The sequence below is a fragment of the Muscardinus avellanarius genome (genome assembly GCF_963383645.1).
Source record: "Muscardinus avellanarius genome assembly, chromosome: 12".
Classification (NCBI taxonomy): domain Eukaryota; kingdom Metazoa; phylum Chordata; class Mammalia; order Rodentia; family Gliridae; genus Muscardinus; species Muscardinus avellanarius.
Genome location: NC_137798.1, coordinates 107,317,414 through 107,338,697, shown reverse-complemented (window position 1 = coordinate 107,338,697; position 21,284 = coordinate 107,317,414). Strand labels below are relative to the sequence as shown.

At 51.4% G+C, this 21,284-nt stretch overlaps 1 protein-coding gene across 2 annotated transcripts in view; it reads left to right on the top strand.

The window, feature by feature from the left end:
- BRF1 (BRF1 general transcription factor IIIB subunit) overlaps positions 1 to 21,284 on the top strand; it is a gene marked incomplete at both ends in the record, with an annotated part of 71,846 nt that overhangs the window by 12,860 nt on the left and 37,702 nt on the right. For both annotated transcript variants that reach the window (XM_080706804.1, XM_080706803.1), the window contains 3 exons: positions 3,292 to 3,465; positions 17,205 to 17,236; positions 21,089 to 21,161. In XM_080706804.1, the coding sequence (XP_080562930.1) occupies positions 3,292 to 3,465; positions 17,205 to 17,236; positions 21,089 to 21,161 (279 nt within the window). The remainder of the gene's footprint in view (positions 1 to 3,291; positions 3,466 to 17,204; positions 17,237 to 21,088; positions 21,162 to 21,284) is intronic.

Here is a 21,284-nt window from a genome sequence, read left to right as displayed (position 1 = left end):
TTTATCTTTTGTTTTGAAACAAGGTCTTGCTAAGTTGCTGAGGCTGGTCTTGAACCTATGAGCCTCCTGTCTCAGCCTTCTAAGTGCTGGGGTTATCGGCGTGAGTTAGTGTGCCTGGCTCCGTGACCATATTTTTAATTTCTGGGTCTTTGTTTTGGAGCTAGGGCTTTGTACATGTTGAGCAAGTTCTCTGCCAGGAGCTGTACTGCCAGGCCTGAGGACCGTGTCTTAGGCAGGCTCTTCATGCCCTCTGTGAGGTGGTAGCTTTGCTCCTAGCTGAGGGATATGATGGGCTTTCACGGTTCTTCTGCAGCCATGTGTGCCTGTCACACTTGGTGTCACGTTGTGTTAATTTTTCTGGAGTTGATGCTCACTTTTTTTTTTTTTTTTTGCGGTACTGGGGATGGAGCCCAGGGGCATTGTGCCTCCGAGCTACACTCCCAGCCCTATTTTTCAGTCTTTTTGTTTTTGAAACAGGGTCTCACTAAGTTGCAAAGGGGCTCGCTAAGTAGCTGAGGCTGTCGTGAACTGCTGTACTCTAGTCTCCGCCTCCCGAATGCTGGGCTCACAAGTGTGTGCCACAATGCCCGGCCCCAGTGCAAGTCCTGAATGGAACCTATTACTGCTGCAGGCCTGCGGGCACCTTTCCATTATTCGGGGTGTGGCATGAAGTGTCCTGGAGCCTCACACCAGGCTCCCAGGAGAACATACTGCCGGGGCTTGGGTAGGCAGCACTGTGGGTCCCTGGGGCTTGGGTCCAGCTGTAGGCCTGAGGTTCAGTAGCCTTGAGGAGTGCTAATTTGAGCCTGTTTTTGCCTTGGCGCTTGCCTTGCCTCTAAGGCTGCTCCCTCTGCCTGAATGTGCTCTGTGTGAGGTGCTTGGCCACTGGCTTGGGGCAGCAGCCCTTTTTTTTTTTTTTTTTGCGGGTCTGGGGATAGAACCCAGCGGCATTTGACCTCTGAGTTACACCCCCTGCCCTGTTTTTTATTCTTTATTTTGAAACCGGGTCTCACTGAGTTGCAGAGGGCCTCACTAAGTAGCTGAGGCTGTCTGCGAACCGCGATCCTCCGGTCTCAGCTTCCTAAATGCTGGGATTATAAGCGTGTGCCACCACGCCTGGCTCAGCAGCCTTATTTTAACAAACGTCGGAGTCTCGAGGAGCTGTGCCCTAGCATAGAATCCATTCAACTGGGGGGAAGCCTAAGGAGAGTGAGCTGTGGGCAGTTAGTTGCTGTTGTTAGGGCGTTGGGGATTGAGCCCAGGGGCCATCTACCATCAAGCCATACCCTCAGCTCTTTTTTTTTGGTTGTTAATTTTGAGACAGGGTCTCCCTGAATTGTTCAAGCTGGCCTTGAATGTGGCATGCTCCACTGAGCCTTGCTTTACTGGTTTTTTGTTTTGTTTTGTTTTGTGTGTATGTGTGTGTACCGTGTTGCTGGGGATTGAATTTAGGGACATTTTACTTCTGAGCTACACTCCCAGTGCTATTTATTTTTTATTTTGAAACAGGGTCTCACCGAGTTGCTGAGGCTATCATTGAACCTGCAATACTCCTGTCCTAGCCTCCCAAGTACTGGGATTACAGGTATGCCACCATGCTCAGCTTAGTAACTGCTCTATGTCCATTTGTCTTTATTCACAGTATCTCTTTACATTTACAGATTGTCCATGTCTAAGTTTTGTGATTTCTTCAGTCCACAAGCAGTGCTTACTGAACTTAGGATTAAAAGCTTATTGAGATAGACTGCTGTAGTAGGGAGTTAGGACTGATCATATGGATGTTCTTTTTTTTTTGATGGCACCGGGGATGGAACCCTTCTACCTCCAGGCTACACTCCCAGACCTATTTTCTATTTTTATTTGGAAACAGGGTCTCTTAAGCCAACGCAGCTGGCTTCGAACCTGCACGATCCTCCTGTCTCCGCCTCCCAAGCGTGGGGATTACAAGCGTGCCCACCACGCCCGGCTGGATGTTCGTTTTGAAGTGATGAAAAGTGTACTGAACTGTGATGGTGGTACAACTCTTGGAGTCGGCAATTTTTCTGTATATGAATATGTTGCACTACATATATTAACTTCCTGCAGCAATTCCACTTGCTTGTCTCAGTGTGTTGGGGCTGTGTAACAAACATATGCCAGTCTGGGGGCTTAAACAGCAGAAGTCCATTTCTCGCAGTCCGGTAGCCTGGATGCTCAAATCTAGGCAATAGCAGATCAGTGTCTGCTTCCTGACTGTTCCTTCTTGCTGGATGCTCTGTGGGGGAGCCTGAGCCAGCTCTCTGGGTCCCTTTTGTAGGGCATTCATGAGAGCTCTGCCTCACAACCTGTTCTCCCAGGCCACACTGCGGGGCTCTGGGTTCCCACACAGGCAGTCCCCAGCGCCCCATGCTGCCTCCTGCATGTTGAGAAGCAGCCTGTGGAGGAGGGCTGGTGCTGGTGGGCCCCTGCCAAAGGGTTGGGGCTTGGGACCTCGAGGGTGGGCCCTCTGGAGAGGACCTCTCTCACCTCTCACCGTTTATTGTGGATTTTTCAGACACCAGAGAGTTGGTAAGTCTTCAGCTTCAGCGGGTCTGCTGAACTCCCAGGGGCCTGGGGCAGTCTGCACACTGTGGTCTGGTGTGTTGAGTGTGATGCCGATGAGGGTGAGCAGAACTGTTGCTGCCCTGTGCGGTTGATGAGGTCTTCGCTCTGCCCAGGCCTCAGTGGACAGGACGGCACTCCATGTTGATTTAGTCTGACTGGAGGCCTTCGAGCTGGGTGCTCAAGGGAATCGGGTCTCAGCAGGGTGAGGCTCTGTGGCCAGGCTGGTTGCCAGGTTCTTCTGGGAGATGGTGAGTCTCATCTTGACCTGCCAGACTACATATCCTGACCAGCCCAAGCTGCTGTCTCTCAGATACCCCTGACTTCAGAGAGACCTACAGAACCTGCCCAGAGCCTACAATGTCACTGATTGGAACACACACACACACACACACACACACACACACACACACACACACCCTTAGAAACTTGCTAGGAAAAGCGCAGATCCAATTTTTTTTTTTTTTTTTTTGCGGTACTGGGGATGGAACCCAGGGGTATTTTATCTCCGAGCTTCACCCCCAGCCCTATTTTTTAATTCTTTATTTTGATTCGGTCTCACTGAGTTACAAAGGGCCTCACTAAGTAACTGAGGCTGTCTGTGAACCATGATCTTCTGGTCTCAACCTCCCAAATGCTGGGATGACAAGCATGTGCCACCACAGCTGGCAGATCCAATTCTTAATTCTCATTTGCCTGCTTATTTTTTAGGGAGGCGTCACATCCACCACCTGGGAAGCCAGTTGCAGCTCAACCAGCACTGTCTAGACACCGCCTTCAACTTCTTCAAGATGGCTGTGAGCAAGCACCTGACCCGAGGCCGAAAGATGGCCCACGTGATCGCTGCCTGCCTCTACCTGGTGTGCCGGACGGAAGGCACCCCACGTATCCTTTGTTCAGACCCCCCCTGGTTCTGGTTGATGCCCTCGACTTGATTTGGTTGGTGCAGGGACTTGGTGTTTGTATCTCACTGGCAGATGCTGCAGAGGATTGCCAGTCTCCGTTGATCCATGCTTTTCTCAATATGAGGCCCCTTTTACTGGATTGAGGGGTGCGGTAAGGGAGCCAGGGTTAGGTTGGCCCTGGAAACCATGTCCTAGAGTTTCTTTTGTGTTGAACTGACTTGGACCTGGGCATCGTGTTTGGTTTGAGGAGGTACTAAGGCCTAGCTGGGCGTAGCTAGATGGTGCTTGGGGTCGCTGGAGCCCTGGGTGGCTGAGGAGGAAGAGGATGGCTCTCAGTGTCTGCTGACCCCCCTCCCTCGTTTTGTCCTCTCCAGCATCCCTGCTGGATGTGTACGGAGGCCTTGCCCAGCACCCTCCTGCTCATCACCCTCAGCCTGGCTCCGGGCTGTGACTGCTGTGCTTCATCCTGCAGGCCAGAGCGTCTTCTGTCCCCAGAGCTGTGCGCCCCTGGGGTCTCCCTCTGGCGGTCCCTAGCTCGGCCTGTCTTGGGTCGCGATGGTCTCCCTCGCTGGCCCTGGGGCTGGGTGCTCTCTGCTTCCTTCTCTTTGGCTTGTCCTCTGCTGCTCTGGGAGAGCACCCAGGCTTTGCCTTCCAAAGAGCCCTTTCACTTCTGCCTTCGTGCTTTTTACCTCTAGAGCTCTTTGTGTGCTCCGAGCATTTTTCCTTTACCTGCCTGTTCTCCATGGGAATGGAATCTTCTCACCTTTAGGAAATGTGTGGTGCTCGGTCTTGTCCCTGGACGGCTGTTCCTCTCAGCCTGCCTGTCAGAGGCTGTCCGCATGTCTAGGGTCCTGGTGTTGGGCTCCTGTGCAGTCACAGCAGGTGCCCAGGACATGCTTCCAGTTGCGTGGCTCAACTGCAGAATCTGTGTTGAACTGTCTCTTTATTTTTATTTATTTGTGTTTTTTTTGGTGGTACTGGCGGTGGAATCCAGAGGCTTTCTACCTCCGGGCTATACTCCCAGACCTATTTTCTATTTTATTTGGAAACAGCGTCTCACTAAGTTGCTGAGAGCCTCACTAAGTAGCTGAGTCTGGCTTCGAACCTGTGCGATCCTCCTGTCTCAGCGTCCCAAGTGCAGGGATTACAAGTGTGCGCCACCACGCCCAGCGAACTGTCTCTTTAAGTGCTGGAAAGTGATCAGCACCAAAGTGTTACCAAGTGGAATGTTCTTTAAAAGATGATGAGAAAACCCAGGCAGCGCCTGCATGGCTGCACCACCTTACCCAGAAGTTCGCTGTCTTCCCTCCCCCAGGTTCCTCTTCACTCAGCCTGAGTCATGGCAGAGTCTGGGGCGGCCAGAGTCTGGGGTGGCCAATCTTGAGAGCTGGGGGAGGGAGCTGCGCTGTGTTCGTGGAGCAGATGCCCTGTGGCAGAGGTGCATCCTTGGCTGCCCTGGGGGCGGGGACCTCAGAGTGAGGTGGTAAAGTCATGCAGGGTGGTCAAGAGTCTGGACCATGGCCTGAAGATGGCATGCGCTGTGCCTCCCACGCTCCTGCGGTGAGGAGAGGTGGGTGGCGTCACGGGACCCTCATGAAACACCAGCCACCTCCGACATAGCAGCCTCATTCCTAGGTGTCTGCCTGCAGGAAATGAGGAGCCATGTCCACCCCTGTGTTCACAAGCGCCCACAGGCAGGCACCCCCTGAGGTGCTGAGTTCACCCGCTGAGGCATGATTAGCAGGTATGTCTGAGTACAGCCAGAAGGTGAGCTAATGAATGACCATGGGGCATTGTGCCCCGGGAAGGAAGCCACATGCACAAGACCTGTGCTGTGTGATCCCACTGATATGAAATGCCCCAACAGGAGATGGGTGGTGATCCCATGCCTGCGGATGAGAGAGAGGGATGAACTGGCAGCAGTCTGGAGTCTCTTCCGGATGGCGGAAGCATTCTAAGATGAGACGGTGCTGATGGTGTACACAGCCGTCAATTGCTGCACGGTGGATGTTGAGTTCATCAGTGGTGTGTGGCTTCTACCTTGCAGACCTGAGAAGGCAAGACAACAGGGGTGGGCTGCGTGAGGGGAGGCGGTCGGCCTCTCACCCAGCGGTCGGCCTCTCACCCAGCTGGCCCCACGGCTCAGCCCTCACGCACTCGTGGCTCTGTCCTGGCGGCCGTGTCGCTGGAGGCCGTTCCGGTCCCAGCTTGCCCTGTCTTGGCAGTGCTTTCGGAGAGATGGCGAGTAGCAGATGTGAGAATGCTCTTCCTTAGGCCCTCTTGGGGTGGGTGGCAGCGCCTGCCGCCTGGCCTGCTGACCGGGGCCCGACTCCATGGCCATCTCTGGAGCCTCGGCATCCTCGCCCTCTCCTGGGCTCGCCGCACACCGCCTCGGTTCCTGTGGAACCCTAGTCCTCCCGTGTGGAGTTACACACTCTAGCGGGCGTGGTGGCCACACTTGTGATCCCAGTACATGGGAGGCTGAGACCGGAGGATTGCTGGTTTGTAGCCAGCCTCAGCTACTTAGTGAGGCCTCTGCAACTTAATGAGACCCTGTTTCGAAATAAAGAATAAAAGATAAGGCTGGGGGTATAGCTTGGAGATGGAATGCCTGGGTTCAATCCCCAGTTCTACAAAGAAAAAAAAAAGTTACACCTTAGGAGGTACAAAGCCAGGCCATCACCCATTACCCAAACTCCTCGCCGTGGGCTTCAGCCTGCGCTGGCTGTGGCAGCCCTTGCCCATCTCTCCCAAAGTGCCTGCTCCGCCAGGACTTACTCTCTCTCTCTTTTTTTTTTTTTTTTTGGCGGTACTAGGGGTGGAACCCAGAGGCTTTCTACCTCCGGGTTATACTCCCAGACCCATTTTATATTTTATTTGGAAACAGCGTCTCACTAAGTTGCTGGAAGCCTCACTAAGTAGCTGAGGCTGGCTTCGAACCTGTGCGATCCTCCTGTCTCGGCCTCCCAAGCGCGGGGATTACAAGCGTGCGCCACCACGCCCGGCTTACTCTCTCTTTTGTGTGTGTGGTGTGTGTGTGGTGCTGAGATTGAACCCAGACAGAGGCATTCTGCCTCTAAGCTACACCCTGTTTTATTTTTTATTTGGAAATTGAGTCTTTCTAAGTTCCTAAGAGTATTACTAAGTTGCTGAGGCTGGCTGTGAGCCTGTGATCCTCCTATATCAGCCTCCCAAGTATTGGGATTACAGATAACAGCAGCCCCTTCCACCTTCATCCTCCTCCTCACCACTCGGCAGGGCCAGGGAGAGTCGTGTGCTGTGAGCCATGGTGTGGGTGGTGCAGTGGCATGTCCCTCACCCTGGGGAGGTGTCTTGGGAGTCTCCTGTCGCTCTCTGCAGCTTGTGGGCAAGGGTGATGCCCTGGGCCCAGACCCGACAGGAAGTCCTTACACGGAATGAACTCATTCCTCCCCTCCTGTCCACTTTTCATTTTTGCTTTCTCCCCGAGGCGTGTCTGCTGCCACCTGGAAGGTAGCAGGAACCATGCTGGAATATCCCCAGCCCACAGCCTGACAGCCCACCCTGCCAGTGCCTGGTCCCCAGAGGAGCTGAGGCCCATTCACAGCTGGCCAGGCAGGCTGGCCTGGGCTCAAGTCTAGCTCTTTATTCTCCACATGGGGTTGGGAGAGTCTGTAGGGGCCAGCAAGGACTGTCTAGACCAGCAACTTCAGGCATATTAAAGCTCCCTGTGATTGGGTTGCAAATGGCCTCACTAAAGTACCTGTGGCTGGCTGTGAACCTGAAATCCTCTGGTCTCAGCCTCCCAAATGCCGGGTTTACTAGCATGCACCAACAGGCCCAGCTTTTTTTTTTTTTTTTTTTTGTGGTAGGTATCAGACATGGAACCCAGGGGCTTTGTACCTCTGAGCTACACCCCCAGTCCTATTTTTTGTCTTTTTTTATTATTATTATTATTGAAACATCTCATTGAGTTGCAAAGGGTCTCCCTAAGTAGCTGAGGCTGTTTGCAGACTGTGATCCTCTGGTCTCCACCTCCGGAATCCTGAGATTACAAGCATGTGCCACCACTCACTGGTTACTCCTTTCCTTCCTTCCTTCTTTCTCTCTCTTTCTTTCTTTCTTTCTTTCTTTCTTTCTTTCTTTCTTTCTTTCTTTCTTTCTTTCTTTCTTTCTTTCTTTTTTGTGTGTGTGGCACTGGGGGTGGAACCCAGAGGCTTTCTACCTTTGGGCTGTACTCCCAGCCCTATTTTATATTTTATTTTGAAACAGGGTCTCCCTAAGTTGCTGAGAGCCTCACTAAGTAGCTGAGGCTGGCTTCGAACCTGTGTGATCCTCCTGTCTCAGCTTCCCAAGCGTAGGGATTACAAGCGTGTGCCACCACGCCCGGCAACTTTTTTAAAACTTTTTTTTCTAGCTGGGTATGGTGGTGCACACTTGTAAGCTTGTAATCCCAGGATTTGGGAGGTGGAGACAGGAGGATCTGGATTTGCGGCCAGCCTTAGCTACTTAGTGAGGCCCTCCACAACTTAGTGAGATCCTTTTTCAAAATAAAGAATAGAAAATAGGGCTGAGGATGTAGCTCAGAGGTAGAGTGCCCTGGGTTCCATTCCCAGTAGTGTAAAAACAAATTTTTTTTTCTTTTGTTAATGGGAATTAAGCCCAGGGCCTTGCATATGCTAGGCAAACACTGTGCCACTGAGCTACTTTTTTTTGTTGATTTTGTGGTACTGGAGATTTAACTCAAATGCTCTCTACCACTGAGCTCCACCACCAGCCCATTTCAGTTTTTATTTGAGACTGGGTCTTGCTGAATTGTTCAGATTGGACTCAACCTTGTGGTTCTCCTGCCTCAGCTTCCCAGGTATTAGGTTACAGGTGCGGTAACACCTTGTCCACATTGCTTACTTTCTAAAGGTTAGACCAATCTTAGATGTGTAGACTTGGTCACAGTGTTGTTGTTGTTGTTGTTGTTGTTGTTGTTATTATTATTATCATCATTATTTTTTGTATAGTGCTGGGTCTCACCTGCTAGTATTTCACATAGAAAATTGTGCAGCTGGGCTGGGGGAAGTGGCAGACCCCTGTAATCTCAGCACCTCAGGAGGCTGAGGCAAGAGGACTGCAAGTTCCAGGCTAGCCCTGGCAGTTTATCAAGACCCTGTCTCAAAATAAAACAATGAAAAGGTTGGGAGTATAGTTGTAAAGTGTTCCTGGGCTCAGTCCCTAATATTGCACACAGACACAGACACGCCAAGAGGTGCAGCTGTTCTGTACTTTTCCTTTTCTCATAAAGGTTTGGTCAGTTCAAGTCCCATAGTAGTGGTAAGAAGTGCCCCTTGTGTGTGTCTGGGCATGATTAGTCCTGTCCTCTCCTCTCCTTCCTCTCCTCCTCCAGCCCATAGGTGTTCTACCTCTGAGATACACCCCAGCCCTCTTTATTTTCTATTTAATTTTTTAAATATTTATTTATTTATTTTACGGTACTGGGGTTGGAACCCAGGGACATTCTACCTCCGAGATACACCCCAGCCCTAGTTTTTAGTCCTTTTTATGTTTAAAACAGGGTCTCACTGAGTTGTGGAGGGCCTTACTAAGGAGTAGCTGAGGCTATCTGTGAACCACAATCCTCCTGTCTCTGCCTCCTGAATGCTGGGATTCCAAGCGTGTGCCACCATGCCCGGCTATTGAGTTTTGCTAAGTTGCTGAGGTTGGCCTCAAACACAATTTTCCCATCTCAGCCTCCTAAGTACTAGCATTGCAGGTGTACACCAACATGCCTTGTCTGTTTTTCTTAAATGTTGTAAAGAAGGTGCCCCCGAAGCCATCTGGGCCTCTGGTTTCTGCCATGGGAAGGTTTACTCATGACTCCCTGTTCTCAGACTCAGAACTGTCTAGGCTCTGTTCTCTGCATTGTTGTTTTGGTAGACTGCATTTTGCAAGGTATGCATTCACAGCACGTCAGCTGCCAAATGTGCTGTCTGAAATTACTCTTCGTGATGCTGGGGATGGAACCCAGAGGGCTCTACCTGGAGACCTCCAGCCCTACTTTTTTTCTTATTTGGAGATGGTGTCTCACTAAGCTGCTGGAAGTCTTGCTGAGTTGCTGAGACTGGCTTCAAACCTGTGTCTCAGTATCCCAAGTACCACCGCACTTGGCTTCAAAATACTTTCCAAGGGGAGTGGTGAGTTGGCCCGGGCCCCCCTCTCCCCTCATGCCATTTTGGCATGGGGCTGTAACTATTTTCTGTATTTCTATTTTCTGTATTTCTATCTTTTTAATAAACTTCTTTAAATCTTCAAAAAAATATTTTCCAATTTTTTTTGTTTCTCAGATCTGTGGGTCATTTAGGAGATGACTTATTTTGCAAAGAGTTGGAAATTTTTTAGTTATCTTTTTATTAACAATTTCTAGTACAATTCTGCTATGCTCAAGAACATACTCTGAATGATTCCCATGTCTTCCAGTTTGTCGAGAGTTGATTTACAGCCAGCAGCAAATGGTCCATTTTGGTCACTGATCATGTTCCCTGGAGAGAACATGTGCTCAGAGCTGGGTGGGTGTGCACAAGTGCCGGCTCCGCCCAGTAGACTGAGCGTGGCACACCAGCCTTCCTGACCTGTGCTTCTCCTGTGGTTCCCAGTCCATCACCCTGACTTGGGTTTTTCTCGTGTACCTTTGATCTTGTCAGTTTTCCATTATATTTTGAAGCTGTATTAGTAAAAAGATACAGATTCAAGATTGTATGCTTCCTGGGAGGAACTGAGTCTTTTAACTTGAAAAAATATTCCTTCAACAACTTTTTCCTTAATTCTGTCTTTTCTGATATAGTAGATTACAGCATTACTTTCTTTTCATTAGTGTTTCCATGGTTCTTTTTATTCTTTATTTTGAAACAGGGTCTCATTAAGTAGCTGAAGTTTACCACGAACCTGCGATCTTCCTGTCTCAGCCTCCCAAGCACTGAGATTACAAGCGTGTGCCACCACGCTCGGCTTCATGGACCATCTTTCCAAATTCAGTCCTTTTGGACATTCAAGATGTATTTTTTGTAAGCGGTATATATTGTGTTTTGGTGTATTTTTTAAAACCAGCCTTAAAATATTTTTTATTGGAGAGTTTCATTTCTTTAAATTTGTGATTATTGATGTATTTAATTTTATTTTTATTTTTAAAATTTTTTTTGCTGGTACTGGGGTTCCTGGAAACCCTTCTACCTCTGGGCTATAATCCCAGACCTATTTTATATTTTTGTTTGGAAAGAGGGTCTCTTAAGCCAGCAAGGCTGGCTTCGAACCTGCGCGACCCTCCTGTCTCTGCCTCCCAAGCACAGGGATTACAAGCCTGCGCTCTCACGCCAGGCTTGGTTTTTTTTTGTTTTTTTTTTTTTTTTTTTTTTTTTTTTGATACTGGGGATTGAACTGAGGAACCCTTTACCTCTGAGCTATTCTTCCTGCCTTTTTTTTTATTATTAATTTATTTTTTAAATTGGTGCATTGTAGTCATATATCAATCACATTGGAGTACAAGACTTGAGAGGATATACGAGCACACATCATCCAATTAGCCCTCCTCCAGCCCCCATCCCATTCCCTCCCCCTCCCTCCATTGCAGCTTCTTTGGTGATTTACTTTGATACATTTGTTTATGTACCTCCTGCGTTTTAAAGAGGCTCCGTCCTCCACTATTACATACCCTCTGATTGGTCACATTAGTTGCTTCACTATAGGGTCCTTTCTATAGCTCAACCTCTTCCTGTTGCCCTTTTCCTCCTAGTTATTGCTGATTAAGAGAAGCATCTGATTTATATTTTCTGCGATATTTCTCTGTGCATGCTGCGTTGCAAGTACCGATCCCACTCTTGATGGTCCCAGTAGTGGCCTGGCTACTCAGTGGACTGATCCAGACCTCGCTGGCTCAAGCAGCGGCCTTGCCTCATGGGAGGCCCCAGTTCTGGTCTCGCTGGCCCCTGCACCGGTCTAACCCCTAAGCTGGCTTTGGTCCCGGCCTTGGAGGCCGCAGGAGTGAACTTGCCTCACGCCAGGCTCCGATGCTGGCCATTGGCCCCTGCACCGGTCTAACCCCTTGGCAGGATTCCAATCCTGGCCTCGGAGGCCCCAGCACCGGCCTAGCCTCACAGCAGGCTCCAATGCTGGCCTCGTTGGCCCCAGCACCGGCCTAACCCCTCGGCAGGTTCCGTTCCCGGGTTAGGAGGCCCCAGCACTGGCCATGTCTCACGGCAGGCTCCGATGCTGGCCTCGCCTCACGGCAGGCTCCGATGCCGGCCTTGCCGGCCCCAGCACCGGTCTAGCCCTTCGGCAGGTTGTTATCCTGGCCTCGGAAGCCCCAGTACCGGCCTTGCCTCACGGCAGGCTCCGATGCCGGCCTCGCTGGCCTCAGCACCGGCCTAACCCCTCGACAGGCTCTTATCCCAGCCTCGGATGTCCCAGTACCGGCCTTGCCTCACGGCAGGCTCCAATGCTGGCCTCACTGGCCCCAGCACCGGCCTAACCCCTCCTTCCTGCCTTATTTTATTTTTTATTTTGAAGAGAGCCTCACTAAATTGCTGAGGCTGTCTTCAACCTGCAATTCTGCCTCAGTTTCCACAGTACTGGGATTACAGGAGTAATCAAGGTTTTATTATTTTCTTTTCCTTTTTTTTTTTTTTTTTTTTTTTTTTTGGTGGTTCAGGGGATGGAACCCAGGGGCATTCTACCTCCGAGCTATACCCCTACCCTATTTTTTATTCTTTATTTTGAAACAGGGTCTCACTAAGTTGCGAAGGGCCTCACTAAGTAGCTGAGGCTGTCCACAAACCGCGATCCTCCGCTCTCAGCCTCCCAGATGCTGGGATGACAAGCGCGCCCACCACGCCCGGGCTTCTTTTTCTTTTCTGTGAGCTGTTGATTATACACTATTGACTCTACCTTAATTGGAGACATGGATATTGCTCAAGCAGTGCAAACTCTGTAAGCTGTTATAACTGTTGCTGCTGCTTTAAACTGAAGATTCCTTCCGATTTAGCCAGTTTTGACCCTTTATTTTTTATTTTTTATTTATTTGTTATTGTTTTTTTTCTGGTACTGGGGGTGGAACCCAGAGGCTTTCTACCTCCGGGCTATACTCCCAGACCCATTTTATATTTTTTTGGAAACAGGGTCTCACTACGTTGCTGAGAGCCTCACTAAGCAGCTGAGTCTGGCTTCGAACCTGCGCGATCCTCCTGTCTCAGCCTCCCAGGCGCGGGGCTTACAAGCGTGCGCCACCACGCCCAGCTACCACCTGCTTTTAAGAAGTATCTTTGTGTTTGGCTTAATTCTGACATACCTAGAGGGTTGTGTGTGTGTGTGTGTGTTATCCAGGTTTGTTATTTGTAGAGCTTCTCACATTTGTGATATATTTTGTCTGCTTTGGAAAAATTGTGAGTAGTATTCTGCCCCACTCTCTTTCTTCCCTTTCTGGGACTCCAGTTACATATATGTTAGACCTTTTTCCCCCCTTTCTTTTGCTGTGTCTAATTGGATGTTAAGCCTATCAGTTAACTCCTAAATTTCAGTAATTATTTATCATTAGATTACCTTTATTGGAGTCCTGTTCTTTGGTGAAATTCTCCATCTCATCACAGTTGCTTGAGGTTTTTTTGTGTGTGTGGGTCTGGGGATGGAACCCAGGGGCATTTGACCTCCGAGCTATACCTCTGCTCTATTTTTTATTCTTTATTTTGAAACCGGATCTCACTGAGTTGCAGAGGCCTCACTAAGTAGCTGAGGCTGCCACGAACGCCATCCTCCGTCTCAGCCTCTGAATGCTGGATGACAGCGTGCCCACCACGCCCGGCTCCGAGAGTCTTTGATAACTGCCATAGTTAGATCTTTTGTGGCTCTTTTTTTTTTTTTTTTTTTTCTTTTGCGGTGCTAGGGAAGGAACCCAGCCCTATTTTTTAGTCTTTTATTTTTCTGCAACAGCATCTCACTGAGTTGAGAAGGGCCTCGCTAAGTAGCTGAGGCTGTCCGCAAACCATGATCCTCTGGCCTCCGCCTCCCGAGTGCTGGATGACAAGCGTGCGCCCCCACGCCCGGCCTCTGACGCTCTATTTTTATGCCTTAGTTTTCTCTTGGCTGTTTTCACTTGATCTTGTCATTGTCATACTTAGTAGTTTTTAACTGGATTGCTGTTATTAGGTCTGGAAAACTGTAAAAATAGTGGGTACTTTTCTTCCCACAGGGATTTAATTTCCTCAGGCTGGCAGGGGCTGTCTGGGCAGTTATTCCTGTCCAGATGCTTGGTCCAGTGTGGGTCCTGGCCTGCACAGGACTATTGCAGCATTCAACTGTCTCCATCAGGGTGCCTGCTGATGGGCTTGCAGAGCTGACTTCTTGGGCTTCCTGGTGTCCAGGCTTTGTGCCTGTCCAGCTTGGAAACAGATGAGCCTGGCAGGGAATGTGTGCTGGGGGTGACAGTCCACTCACCTCAAGTGGCTACCTCTTTGCTTGGCAGTTTTGTCCTGAGTCTGGCTGTTCGAGTTATCTCTGAATTCCAAATTTTATCTTCCCCCGACAGGTGAGACTGTGTGAACACTGGGTGCTACTTTCACTAGCCTCTGTGTTTTGCCTTCAGGGCAACAGATGCCCTGAAAGGGGGGGAGCTTTAATGCTGCTCTCGACAGCTTCAGCTTCTACTAGGCTGTGAGTCGTTTACAACTGGAAGTGTGAATGATACCCTGAGCTAAGAAACTGCATTGTGCTTATTCTGCCGGCCATCATGGGGCGCTCAGTGTGGGTGTACTTGTTGTACAAGTGTAATTGGAAACCCAGGGCTGCGAGTGCAGGAGCGATCCCCTGAGCAGGTGGCTGGCCATCACAGTCAGGATGGAGCTGAGCAGAGTGGGTCCTGCATCTGCACCCTTCTCACGTGCTCAGGGAGGCAGGGCTGTGCACCTGCTGGTGTGTGCAGCAGAGCGGAATGTGGCCCTCGCCCATCCTGCACAGCTCCCAGCAGGTAGCCGCGGTGGCACTGCCAAGGGATGGAGGCCATGGATGGAGTGGAGGGGCAAGTGCTGCACCGTGTGATCTGGTAGCCTAGGTGTGTGGAAGGAGGTTCAGTGTTCAGAGCAGAGGCTTTGAGAACGCGCTTAGGCACCTGCACCCTTGGTAGATGCCATGCCTTGAAAACAGTGGTGTTGTGTTATATTAGCTGAGGTGTATTGTCTGCAAAAGGGAACCACTGCAGGTTGCTGCAGCACAGCCTTGGCACCAGAATTTGGTGTGTCATGTGGGGACACAGTAGAGTGTGGCACTCTGGCCCTCCCATGGAGACGGGAGGGGGGCTGAGAAAGGGTGTTAGTGGCCCCTACTCCCACTACTGCTCAGACATTGGCCAAGGCATCTGTGCTCTGCCGAGCCTGGAAGCCAGTGGGAGGGGAACCCTGGGTTCTTCCCAGGGCAGGGCTGTTCATGAGCTGTGTCCTCCTGGGACATGCTCTTGGGTACTGCGTCTGTCTGAGCTCTGAGTGATTGACCTTGCCCCAAGCTGTGTCCAGGATCCATCAGAGCCTGGCCCAGGCAGATGTATAGCCTAAGAATATCGTCCTAAGAATACCAGGTTCCCATTTCAGGAAGCTTAGGATGAATGCTCTAAACCACAATTCTACTTCTTTTTCACATTCTCAAAAATTACACTCAAGCCTGGCGTGGTGGCGCACGCTTGTAATCCCCGCACTTGGGAGGCTGAGACAGGAGGATCACGCAGGTTGGAAGCCAGCCTCAGCTACTTAGTGAGGCTCTCAGCAATTTAGTGAGAGCCTGTTTCCAAATAAAATATAAAATAGGTCTGGGAGTATAGCCTGGAGGTAGAAGGCCCCTGGGTTCCACCCCCAGTACCACACACACACACACTCACTCACTCACACACAAAAAATAGGGCTGAGGGTGTAGCTTGGAGGTAGAATGCCCTTTGGTTCAATCCCCACTACTTAAAAAAAACATTTACACCAGTTCTGTGCTTTTGCAAGGAGCCAGGGTGCAGGGTAGCGTGCTTTTGCAAGGAGCCAGGGGTGCAGGGTAGCGTGCTTTTGCAAGGAGCCAGGGGTGCAGGGTAGCGTGCTTTTGCAAGGAGCCAGGGTGCAGGGTAGCGTGCCTTTGGAGTCCCTCCTAGCTGCAGCCATCCACTTGCAGGGGTGGTTTCCAAAGAAGCCTTTTTGCTTCACCTTCTGTTGAGGATTAGGTCAAGAGCAGGAACCAGATGCAGTGGCACATGCCCATAATCCCAGCTACTGGGAGGCTGAGGCAGGAGGATCACAGGTTCGAGGACAGGTTTGGCAACTTAGTGAGACCCTGTCTTAAAACAAATATACAAAAGGGCTGGGGGTGAGCTCAGTGGTAGAGCACCTGGATTCGTTCTCTAGTATAACACACATACACACACACAAACACTCCCCCCTCCCCCCAGGAGCCAGACCATGGTGAATGTGGTTCCCAGGAGAAGGGGCAGCCCCAGTGCCTCCCTAGCACTGCCAGATTATAGGGGTCAAAATGGTTCAGACAAAGCTGGGCACATGCTGTGATCCTGTTACTTGGGAGGCTGACAGGAAGATCACAGTTTTCACAGCCAGCTAGGCCCTCTGCAACTTAGTGAGACCCTGTTTCAAAATAAAGAATAAAAATAGGGCTGGGGTGTAGCTCAGAGGTAGAATGATCCAGGGTTCAATCTCAGTGCTGGAAAAAAAAATTGTTCAGACAGCAGGTGTCAGTGTTGTATAGGCAGTGGGTGTCGGTGTTGTATCAGCTGAATGTTGTGTAGACAGTGGGTGTCAGTGTTGTGCAGGCTGGGTGTTGATGTTGTACAGACAGTGGGTGTCAGGTGTTGTATAGGCAGTGGGTGTCAGTGTTGTGTGAGCAGTGGGTGTTGGTGTTGTGTGATAGCGGGTGTCAGTGTTGTGTAGACGGGGTGCACAGTTGTGCAGGCAGCAGGTATCCCTGTTTTGTATGCTGCGGGCATGAGGGCTATCACCAGTGGCATCATGATACACAGACAGGGTATCTTGTGTGGCAGTGGCCTTCAGCACACTGGTGGGTGCTGTGAGCTGGAGCTCTGCCTTGGCAGGAGCCCTGGGACTCCTGCTCAAGGTGGCTTCTGTGCTGGGGATGAGTGGAGGGGTTGTGAGCCTTCTGGGCTGGCGGAGGTTCCACTCCATCCTGAGGCGAGCTGCCTTGGGCTCTGCAGGCCCTTGGGGCTGGGAGTGGTCATGTGGGCTCCTGACACCCCTGGATCCAGAGGGCTTTCTCCACACTCCTGCCCTGGGCCTCTGAGTCAGTTCCTCTTGAGCCAACAGCAGAGGTGGAGTGCAAAGCTGGGTAGAACCAGGGCTGTACCTTGGCCACTGTGTGTGCTGGAGAAATCACTGCATGTCTCTACGCTGTGTGGGGCAGGAGACCCTCCATGCAGCAGACAGCCAGGCAGGCACACAGGGGCTGTTCTGCGGAGGCTGGGCCTCTTGAGGGTCACATCGAGCCCCTCTCCCGCCTTACCAGCCCCCATTCCTCCTGCAGCCCTTGTCCTGGGAGTGGGCTCTTCAAGGTCTTCCTCAGCTGCGCGGAGATGGAAGGCTCTGGTCAGGCCTGATGTGCTGCCTCCTTCCATCAGGACTTTGACCTTCTGACAGATGCGGGGCTGTGATAGGTGCTCCCTGGGTGTGTGGTCTGGCCAGGCTCCACACAGATGGTCCTTGACTCTGGCTGCAGACATGCTCCTCGACCTCAGCGACCTACTCCAGGTAGATTGCTTCCCTGTGGGGGCCTGGGGCTCAGCTGTGCCTCCACATGCTCGAGAGCTCGGCGTGTACGTCCTGCTGCAGCAGGAAGCCTCTGGCGACAGGGCAGAGAGGCTCTACTGGCACAAGCCTGGTCTAGGGGTGGGAGCGGGCAGCTACTGGCAGGGCTCAGAATCATGGTGCTGTCCAGGACCGGGACAGCTCACATCAGGACCACTTAAGAGGGCCATGTGAACTTTAATCCTATGCAAGTGATATTCTTTAGAAGTAAAGGGGGAGCCGGGTGTGGTGGCTCACGCTTGTAATCCCAGCATTCGGGAGGCTGAGACTGGAGGCTCATCGCAGTTTGCGGACAGCCTCGGCTACTTAGTGAGGCCCTCTGCAACTCAGTGAGACTGGTTTCAAAATTCAAAATAAAGAATAAAAATAGGGCAGGGGGTGCAGCTCAGAGGTTGAATGCCCCTGGGTTCCATCCCCAGACCCGCAAAAATAAAAAAAAAAAAAAATAAAAAAAAAAGGTAAAGGGGAAAGCCAGGCGTGGTGGCACATACTTGCAATCCCAGGACTTGGGAGTCTGAGACAGGAGGATCACAGGTTCGCACCACCCTCAGCCACAGGCCCTCCAAAACTTAGTGAGACCTTGTTTCAAAGTAAAGACTGAAAAACAGGGCTGGGGGTGTAGCTCAGAGGTAGAATGCCCCTGAGTTACATCCCCAGTACCGCAAAAAAAAGGAAAAATCAGATGCCCATGCATGCATCGTAAACTGGGAGAGCTTCGTGCTCAGTCCTTTTGTCACGTGTGCTTTCCAGGTTCAGAGAAAGCATTCTGTTACGGTGCTGATCTCCAATCAAGTGAGCGAGGTGGGAGACCTACAGGCGGAGGGCACAGAGGCCCTCCCCGTGTCCTCACCCTCCGCTTCCGGGGGCTGACTGGGGCTAACTCACATCCTCAGGGACCACCCTACAGAGGAGCAGGAGAGAGAAATGCCACTGAAGACGTCACAGATTTCACACCTGAGAAATCTGCCCAGATTTGGCCGTGTCTTGAGCCTGGAGCCTGGTGGCCACCTCTGGGCGTGGCCTGGTGTGTGCTGGGCCGCGGTCAGACCCACCCGAGGCAGATGGCGTTTTGTGTTCTGTCCTCCCTGCTGTCCTTGGCACATCTCAGCAGCCATTACTGAAATACTGTGGCCGGGATAACAGTAACCAGTTGGAATTGTCATAACCCAGTGGCGCAGCGTTTCGAATGCACTGTGCCAGTTCAGGACAAGGCCACACGACCTTGTCTCCTGCCCAGTGACTTCCCGTGCAAACCCGCCGCCAGCCCAGGGAGAAATGGGGTGCCAGTCAGTCATGCCCATCCTTGGCCACCTGCCCTCGGCTGTGCGCACACTAGACTGCCATTGAGACAAATTTGTTTTAGTTTTAAAAATTTATTTGGCTGGGCATGGTGGTACATGCTTGTAATCCCCGCGCTTGGGAGGCTGAGACGAGAGGATCGCGCAGGCTCAAAGCCAGCCTTAGCTGGCTTAAGAGACCCTGTTTCCAAATAAAAACTAAAAAAAAAAAAAAAATAGGTCTGGGAGTATAGCCCAGAGGTAGAAGGCCCTTGGGTTCCATCCCTTGTACCACCAAAAAAAAAAAAAAAAAAAAAAAAGTGTACTCTGTGAGCTGCCAGCCCTTAGCATGGAGCCCTCCTGGGCACCTGGAAGAAGATAAGAGCTCCCAAGGCTGGCACGTGCCAGACATTCCCTCCAGCTCCGGGCTACTGTGGATGCCCCCTTGGTTCCTTTAAGTCTGCACATACCTGTGGGACCGCCCTTATCTCAGACTGACTTCATCAAGCAAGGAAGTTTGCTTTGATGTTTAGTGTTAGGATTGAACCCCCAGGGCATTCTGCCTCCATCTATGCTCCCAGCCCTATTTTAACTTTTGTGGTACTGGGGATGGAGCCCAGGGGCATTGTACCTCCGAGTTACACCACCAGCCCTACTTTATTGTTTTTGCGGTATTGGGGATGGTGCCCAGGGGCATTGTACCTCCGAGCTATACCTTCAGCCCTATATTTTAGTCTTTTTATTTTTGAAACAGGGTCTCACTGAGTTGTAAACGGCCTTGCTAAGTAGCTGAGACTGTCCATGAACCTCGATCTTCTGGTCTCAGCCTCCCAAATTTTGGGATTACAAGCCTGAGCCATCACGCCCGGCTTATTCTTTATTTTAATTTTTTGGTGGTACTGGGATTCCCGGAAACCCTTCTACCTCCGGGCTACACTCCTAGACCCATTTTTTAATATTTTTATTTGGAAACAGGGTCTCTTAAGCCGGTGAGGCTGGCTACGAACCTGTGCGATCCTCCTGTCTCTGCCTCCCAAGTGTGGGGATTACAAGTGTGCGCCACCACGCCCGGCTTTATTTTTTTATTTTGAAACAGGGTCTCACTAAGTTGCTGAGGGTCTTGCTAAATTGCTACGGTGGCTGTGAACCTGTGATCCTCCTGTCTCAGCCTCCCAAGTACTGGGATTACAGGCATGCACCACCATGCCCAGCTCAGCAAGGGAGGTTTTATGGCAAAGCCAGAAGGCTAGACTGGCCACACCTGGGAGGCCCAGGAGTTCCAGAGGCAAGCCTGGGTAATAACAGCAACGGGGTCCCTGGAGAGCTGAGGGCCGGAGAGGCTTTCATAGGCTCAGGCTGGGACGCCAAAATTCTTATGGGGCTAGGATGGGAACCTGGGCATTCTCAGCCCTGCCCATTGTCCAGGCCACCTTGCCTGGAAGACTTGTCCTACACCTGCCTGATCCCATTCAGAAGCGTCCTCCCCACAGTCTGCCTGTATGCTAGATCAGTGCTAAGCTCCCAGAGTTGGGGAGGGGGAACTGGTCCATTGCAGGGATGTGCTGAGGAGCTGGGCCTCTGCTTAGGGGCCCTGTATACAGGCCAGGTATAAGCCCAGGTTCCCACTACTGACTGCCAGCCTCAGACAACCCTCCTGGGGCTGGGCCACCCACCCCCTTGTGGCAAGGAAGAGAGCCATGACAGGTGCCACAATCAGGGGAGCAGGCCCTATGGCAGCTGGGACTTGAGGGGCAACAGTGGAGGAGCACAGATGAGGACCCAGCAAGGAAGCCTAGGCCGAGGTCCCAGGGCCCATGAAAGCAGGGGTGGAGGCGTACAGGCCTTCCTGTGTGTTGCTGGGGACAAAGCCAGGGGCACTCAACCTCTGAGTTGTAGTTCCAGCCCTTCGCATTTTTTTTTTTGTGTGTGTGGTCCTGGAGATTGAGCCCAGGGTTGTCCTATCTGAGCTACACTGCCAGTCCTGTTTTACTTATTTTTATTTCCGAAAAGGGCCACTAGGTTGCTGAGGCTGGCCGTGGACTGCGATCCCGTCTCCTCCTCCTGAGTGCTGGGATTACAGGTGTGCGCCACCACACCAGTTGTTTTTGGAACAGGGTCTTGCTAGGTTCTGAGAGTCTTGCTACATTGCTGAGGCTGTCCTCAAGCCTTCTGTCCTCCTGTCTCAGCCTCCCAAGTAGTAGCATTAAAGGACAGGCACGTGCCACCATGATTCTGAATGAGCATAGCTTTGCACTGTGTACAGATCACACCCTGACAGGTCCCTCTTAGGCAGGTTTTCTAAGCAAAGACAGGCATTGGCAAGACAGCATTATGGGATCTCAGCAGCCACTGAGGGAGGAGAGCGCTGTGTGACCCGGAGGTCAGTGAGGGAGCCAGGCTCTGGGGTGAGGTGGGTGTGCTCTACCCCACCTGGGGGCTCTGACCTGTGTCCTTTCATGACTGAGGAGAAAAGCCAACCTTAAAGCAATGCATTTCTGGCTGTCTTTTTCCACTGCAGGTGAACGTGTACGTGCTGGGGAAGACATTTCTGCTCTTAGCCAGGGAGCTCTGCATCAATGCACCAGCCATAGGTATGATGGGCTCGGGCAGGGCGCCACTGGGCCTCTGGAAGCCAGCATGCCAGGGTACCCAGAAGAGTGGGGGATGCCGTGTCAAAGTGGGGGCTTTGTTGCTGGTACAAAACCAGGAGACCC